The sequence below is a fragment of the Papilio polytes genome, unplaced genomic scaffold (assembly GCF_000836215.1).
Source record: "Papilio polytes unplaced genomic scaffold, Ppol_1.0 DF824069.1, whole genome shotgun sequence".
Classification (NCBI taxonomy): domain Eukaryota; kingdom Metazoa; phylum Arthropoda; class Insecta; order Lepidoptera; family Papilionidae; genus Papilio; species Papilio polytes.
The window spans coordinates 2,749,759-2,757,732 of record NW_013525135.1 but is presented as its reverse complement, the minus strand read 5'-3'; the positions used below and the strand labels follow the sequence as shown (position 1 = coordinate 2,757,732).

The 7,974-nt window shown below is 31.9% G+C and overlaps 1 protein-coding gene across 1 annotated transcript; it reads right to left on the bottom strand.

Moving 5' to 3' along the window:
• Positions 1–3,683: 3,683 nt before the first annotated feature.
• On the bottom strand, positions 3,684–5,039 carry LOC106100101. Its single transcript, XM_013278837.1, has one exon. The coding sequence runs from the start codon at positions 4,782–4,784 to the stop codon at positions 3,684–3,686; it is 1,101 nt and encodes a 366-aa protein (XP_013134291.1). The 5' UTR covers positions 4,785–5,039.
• Positions 5,040–7,974: the final 2,935 nt, after the last annotated feature.

The window sequence follows — 7,974 nt, the reverse complement described above, 5'->3', positions numbered from 1 at the left end:
GAACTTTACCGCGGCGTACAAAGTCTGCCCGTGCGAACGCACGCTAAGACAATCAGATTCAGAGAAGAATAAAGCAAAAAGGTGACGGCAGATATTTTCTTATGCTAGCGCAATTTGTATACAATTTGATTGATATACCATAAACGATATAATTAAGCTAATTACATCTCTTGCCAGCTTCTCGAAACATGATAACGTGATTCCCCTAGTTCATTGCATAATATGCAATTGTTTCTCTTTCATAAATATAAATGTACTATTCATCCCTTACCAAGGTGGACAAACGCTAAGCGGGTTATCTGCTGGAGAATAAGTGGAACCAGTGTGTAGTTACATGACAATATAAATATCAACTGACATCAAATAACTCTTAAGTTCACTGATCAATAGCCTAGTCGATGAATAAAACGGAGTAAGGAGTCGATTTGACTTTTAGGCTCCGTTCACACAGACCAGAGATTAGAGCATAGCAGATTCTCTATCTCTCTGAACGCACCCTTATTCAGAGATTAATAATTCATTTATTTACTATTTATGGAAACACATGTTAAACTTATAACCCAAGTAATTTAAAAAGTCAATTATACTGTTAACGGTCAGAAATCATTTAAAGTAATGTTATTATTTAATTATTTCTGATATAATTATTTCTGAACTCTAACCGTGAACTGTAATTACTTGATTTTTCTTTCTAGAAAAAATCAAACATGACAAACCAAACTCTAATATACATTATCACTTCATCATCATCACCTTATCCTGCTCCCGTAGGCTCTGCTCATCGGGTTTTCGTCCACCAAGTATGTGAAGTGATACGTTGTTAATAACAAGTTAAGTTAAAGGTTCAAAACTTGGTCCAAAGTTCTCCGGCATCAACATATTCATTCTACGCTTATACGCTTTCTTCTTTTAAACGTCGTACTGTTTTTGTAATTTATGTGTTGCACATCACACAGGTACTTTTTTTTCATACAGAAAATTTTAATTTCAAGGAAAAACACTCGATATCACGTCTATGATTGTCGTCCTAAATAAAATAAATATAAAAGTGCAGCCTACATTTGTTGAAAACCCGCTAACAACTTGTCTACACCCTTATGTTACATTATGTATGTACTTAAGTAAAGTACTAACTAGTTTTAAACAATCTTGATCTAACCTTGTAAAAGAGTTAACTGCAATTGCATTATAATTGTTAATGTAACTTTTTTCCTATCATAGTTCGAACAGTTTACATATTTATATCATGTTCACGGAAATATACATTTTTTATCTTTAACTATAATTTGACTGTCTAGAATAAACTGGTTAGGGTTAGGGCTCTTTCATTACACACGTAATTTTGTAACTTTACGATCCTCATCTACCCTCTGTCGATATGTGTCTCCCCCATTTCGAACCTAACTTGTCAAATGCCAATGCCATGCCAAATTTAAAAAAAAAATATCGATTAAAATTCTTACAGGAAATGGAAAAAATAAAGTAAATGCACATTAACCACGACCCTAAGTACTGCGAAAACAACGAAACAAAAAGAGAAAGAATAGCGTGTAACAGTGTTTAATTTATTTTTCAACTTTTATGAATTTACAACGGCGAAGGTGGATCAGTAACAAACTGGATAAGCATTACGAGGAAAGTCACCACAGAGCGAGCACCCTGTAATTAAAAAAATCTATTAAAGATTACAAAAAACTACTTTCTTAAGCCTATTAGGATAAAAGTGATTAGATAAGAACTTTGGCAATAGCGTTTCGTAAGTCAGTTTGTGACAAAAAACCGCGATGACAGATTGTTGCCTAAAGGTAAGCTGCAAGATATTCTTTTAAAAAGACAATTAGTAACCACGCAAAGTGTTGTTGGTCATACTGTTAAACATTCTCTCTCTCTTTCACACTCTGTCTTTGGCGGTATTCCCAAACCAATACGACTTAGGGTCATTCAAGAAGCGAGCCTATAATTTCCTCAAAGGCCGGCAACTCATTTGTTCCTCTGGTGTTGCGGATGTCCATGTGCGTCATTGACCACCTCGGTGTTCGCGCCGCTCATTTGCCCACTTTTATTATAAAAAAAATGATATTCCAAGTCACACCAAGGCGTGAATACATTATATAATTATTTAAGTATGCGGACATCGAAATAGTCATAGCTTACTGGTGGAGCAGAATACATAGCAGTTATGTAGTGTTGATAATAACCGATATCAATGTGATGTACTAAAGGGCATGATAATATACCTCTAATATAAGTAAGTAGTCCAACTTGTACAAGCCCCGAGCGGTGAACACAGGAATTTGGTGCAGTAGTTGTAGAGACAACTGCATTGCCTGCAAGTTGAGGTTTTGATTCTCAAACGATCAGGTCATTCAACTTTCCCCGACAGTCATGAAGTACTACAGTAATGAACGTTTTGAAAGCTAATTAAAAGCTGTGCCGAAATTAGTTTCAACAACGGTACTTCTTTTGAAGAAATTTATTAACGTGTTTCCTTAGAAACTTTTTTACCTATTATATTTGGTTAGGAATAAAAATATTAAACTAAGTCTATTCGTACGCAACGCAAATCTTCGACACTAATATTGTATACTTGCGTCGTGAATATCGCAGTTCGTGTGCTCCGTACTGACTATCATTTCCTTAGGATGTCACTAATCTCATTAGTACTTTTGACCTACCCTTACCATCATCAACTTGCCCTTATCCCTTGTGGAGGGTTGGCACAGTATGTGCTGCTGTTCCATACATCTCTATTGGACTACCCTTACCAAAACACTATAATACTTTTTTCAACATAAAATCAAGTCACAATCATTCAGTATTTAATTTTAAATATCTTTAATACGTAATACATCGTTTTAATTTAAGTTGCATCGTATTTCATAAATGTCAATACATGCAATAAATTACAAAAAAAAAACATGTTACCTCGGACGTTATAGCTGTACTGACATTGTTATTAATAATTTCATGAATAATAAATCCTGTAGTTTTAGCCTGGAAAGTGAAACAATATTACACTTTTTATTATAAATTAAACACGACTACACAAATATGATAGACGTTAAGTGTCTAAAAGCGTGAAAACTCCACACCTGAAACCAAACTATCGCACAATTGTTTAGTCTCACTTTGATTTCTATGATCTTATTTGGAGGTGCGCATATTACTTAGTTTGTTGTGCAACTAAACAGTTGAATTGGCTGCGAAACAATCGACACTCGCACAACAGTTGTGTTATAGTGTAGTCAAAGGTGTACACCCGCTCTCAGTCAAAAAATATTGACAACTTTAAGTTTTACGTTTTAACTTGTTACTGATGTATATTAAGTTGCTACCCTTGCGACTACCTGTCTTTTAAACGCACGAGCAATCAAGGTATGAATAAATATGTAATAAAAACGTTTTTTTTTTTGCGTGGTACATAAACAATTACTGTTATTACATTTGCAATAAAAAACTGCCGCATTTTGTTATAATAGTTATAGTTATGACAGTAAATATGCGCACAATGGACAGGTAATATAAATATGTGCATAGTAAATGTAGCTGTATCAAATCATAGTATTTTATGGGACTAGTTCGATACCACTGTCTTGTAAAAGGCAAGCCCAACAACGTAGCTTTTATGACTAGTTCTAAGAAAAATTATATGTCCACTTTTGAAATACTACTGACTATGTATTTTATATCGAAATACATAAACATGTTAATTCTGCTATGTAATTTGTTTTTAATATTTCGAAGCAAATACTTACCTCAGCTACGGTTAATTCGCAAAGGCATACGATTGCATAGATTACAGCTATACCTACAATGATATGCCAAAATACGTAAACTAGGAACGCGCAGTACCGCGGCACGTCGTAGAACAAACCGGCAGCGGTAGCTTCCATCAGGTAGAACAAATTCAATGTAATCGTAACGAGACAAAAGAACATAGTAAATACTAAAGCCACGCCATATTTCTTGTTTGAATTCTCTGTACTCTCGTACAGCATACTAACAATATTAGCACACGTCTTTATTTTCTCACACACGCATTTCTCTTGTATTTGCAAAGCTCTCTCTTCGTTCCTGGCTCGTCTCTCACGGACGAAAATATAATACTCTTGTGATTTCCTATCTTTTATCGTCCTAAGAATTTGATTCACAATTTTATATCTCTCCTTCACCATCATCAAATGAAAACAATAATGACTAGCGATTGTTAGCATCAACATTTCTATATAAACCACATCGTACAATTTATTCCACGGTAAAGGTGCTTCGAGATTCTCCAGAACCATCCATAATGTCCATAATTTCAACCCACTTAGTGCTATTTGAATCAATATAACTATTAATCCAACTAAAGATGTTTGCAAATGATGTACCGATTGGAACATACGATGAATTTTTTCATCTATATGAGCAAATTCTTGAGAATCTCCAATACATTTGCTTAAATCGAATGGTATCTTCCACATTAGGTACAATACGTAGGGAAAAGATAAGACATCTTGCAGAGAATCCCCATATTGTTTTAATTTAGTGTCATACAGGAGTCTTAGTATAGTTTCTCCTTCGATATAAGAGACGAATGAGGAATAAATGTATATACTATTCCACAGCAGAAAGCATAGTAAGCCAACATAATTAAAACGATACTCTATTTTATCTCTGACTGAACTGGCAGTAAAAATAGTAGTTCCCAGTAGACTCTTCAAACATGCCAGCAGGTTCTGACGTCGGATGATTCTCGACATTCTTTCTACTATAGTATTAAATTTCAGATACACAGACATAACGAACGGTACTTCGACTGCGTTTGAATAGACGCTACTCAAATGACGTGTATGGATCCAAGGATTACAAGTGCTAAAGGATTGACGTATTAAAATAATGCTGCGTAATTAACGTAGACTATTTCACTTGCGGTGTAAAAGGTATAATTAAAATAATTAGAGCAAATGGAGCGTAATTGAAATGGTCAATATACATAATAAACGTGAATATTTAAGAGGGTATTTGTAGTGTAGATAATCACCCACGATAAGAATGAACGCTTACATTATTATTCATTAAGATTTTTAGATAAATTGACTAAAATATAACGATGATTCTTACAATCGTAATAGTCAGTGTGGATTAATTAAAATAAAGCGTACTACAGACGATCCGTACTGAGTTTTAAGTCAGGAGTCAAACTGCAGGTAAAACTCTACCTGTAAAAAAGTTCAGTACAAGTCAGTTAAAACTGAACGTATATAGCGGGAATAAAAGGTACTTTAGTTGATAAATAAAACCATTTTATGATATCGCAATTATCCAACAGATATTTAGATATTTTATTTGCTGAGAGTTGACATTTACAATGGTTACCTACATTATTGAACATCGTAGGCATTTATCGTCTCGATTAACAATGACAAGTTAGGCGTGTTATGTACAAAGGTTTTAAGTATAATTCAAACTATATTTTTGTATTTATAAGCGCTATACAACTTTACAATAAATTGTTATTCGCAAACAACAGTACTATTATATACTTCAATATTTAGAACAGTGAACAGCTGCGTAGTTAAAGTGCTAATGGAATAAGGATTATAACCAAATGATTCGATTCCCTTTTATCTCTCATCCCATCAAAAATCGTTCAGTATTCCAATTTTAGAAACAATTATAGCAACTTAAAATTATAAGAGATGTAAATTCGAAAAATAATTCGATCTAAAATACAATTCGGTAGACACATAATTGTTTTAATTCCAAAGTGTTGCAATTATATATTTTTAACTCTTGAGATTCATTATTTATACATAGCTAAAGAACACGGTCATTAGCGGAATAGTGAGATGCCAGCAATCGTATGTATGCATTTGTGACGTCATCAAACAAGTATAAAAAATACTCAGATTCAAACTTTAAATTAAATTGTGACAAAGTTTTTCACATCGAAATATTTATAATTGCAACACTGGTGAAACTTTTAAATTATAAAAAAATGGTAGTATACAATACCATATAGGCAGTGTATTTCAGCCTCGCTTATATACATATGGCACAAAGTCAATTGTAACATTTGTTACGGTAACAATATTATAATACGCAGGACATCGACCATTGAAAGGAGCAAGAAAACAATAATATTTAGTACAAAGTACTCTATTGTTACAATATTTGTTAAAATTGTTCGAAAGCAATACTTTCAAACAAGTATCACTTGAAATATGGTATTCCGCAAGAAAACCCTACAATATGTTTCATTTCAATAAACTTTCGTTTAGGAAATCGTAAATATATTTCACATTTACACAGAGTAAATGTTTAACTAGAACGTATCACTTTACATAGAAATCGTTTTCACCTGAATTTTACTAATGTAATAAAAAAATATACTCACAAAATTAAAATAAAAAGAAAAATAACTATGCACTCTCTGTAACCATAAATGATCGTATCTTAGGCGGAATGTTGTGATGGAATAGCCATTTAGTTTAAAGAATGAATGATTTATAAAAAATAAACATTTACAACAGTTTGTGTTTGCTTCTTTTAGTATTAAAATCTCCTTTGTTGTGTAATATTTGATTGGTTAAAAAAGTACAAAAGCTGTATTTATATCACCAAAAAGTTATTTGCAAGATTAAAAAAATCGAGGTACAAGGACATTGTACAATATAATAGTTTTAACATATTAATTTGAAGGGATTGAATTAAAAAAAGGTTGTGTGAAAGATGTTAATAAAGGAGCATAAATTTTAAGACATTCGAAAACCAGAACCAAAATAAATTATCATTAGGTTTCAAACACACACGGAAATGAGAAACATTACGAGTCAATTTTAAGATGGTCTATTGAATTTACAAATCTCAAAGCAAAAGCTAAATACAAGAATTAAAAAATGTGAAATCGCAATAATAGCGATTGTAGAAAAGTTAAGGAAAATTATAAAAACCTTGGTGACATGAAAACAATAATAATTTGCCATTTTGTAAGACAATTAGCTATTGTTGAAATAATGAATTCCACTGCGTAATAACTGTGTACCTTCATCAGGTTGTCAAAGAGGTAAAAACTGAGAGGAATAATAAGATTAACTGATTTCCATGTTTTGATTATCAAATACAAAAAATTATGATCACATTGTCATGCTTTACATACTCTGAAAAAAAAAAACAGTTTTTATACAGCCGTGTAACCAGAAATATAAAACCACCATATTGAAGAAAAAAATGAAATATTTGTAAACATTACATAGAGATGAATTTTTAAGCGCCTTGAAGCCGGGGTTTTTATATTCTCGGTAAGACTTTATAATTTGTTTCAGATCAAAACCTAAATTTTGTCAAAACATTTCACATTTTACGCTCGTAAATATTAAAGTTCAGAAAAACGGTTATTCTCACATAAGTAATTTGTAATCATAAATTATTACAGCCTTACAAATAAACCTATTGTAAGCAAACATTGGTACAAATTTTGCTTATACTCAGTTTATTCCTAACTTTAACTTTATACCTCGTTTATTTGTAAGGCTCTTAATGTTTGAAATATAGGGTAATGGTAGCTGTGTTTGAATTATGAAGTTTCTATGTCCACAATTCAATTATTTTATAAACTCATAGAAGAAATACTTATGTAATTTAAGATGGATAGTAATAAACAACGAGATCTTGAAACGTAATTTTCACAGGTGTGGTATAATTTATTTAAAATTTTGCATTCATATATTTTTTCAAACATCCTAGTATCAATTTGGCAATAATATATTATGCATATATACATTTATACAAAAATCTACATATTGTATTTGGAACTACAATTTGCTAAATCCAAAACGAATCTATATTATGTAAATAGCAATGTGTATTTATAGAGTAAAATAGTTTTTATTAGATCGTAGAGTTAACTATAGTATGTAACAAGAGCTCGAAGATTTTGTTATATTTTTTACATTATTCGTTTAGAAAGCTATTTTATTGGAGGCATTT

Excerpts from the sequence above, each read along its gene's own strand:
- LOC106100101 (XM_013278837.1), bottom strand. The coding sequence starts at position 4,784 with ATGTCTGTGTATCTGAAATTTAATACTATAGTAGAAAGAATGTCGAGA.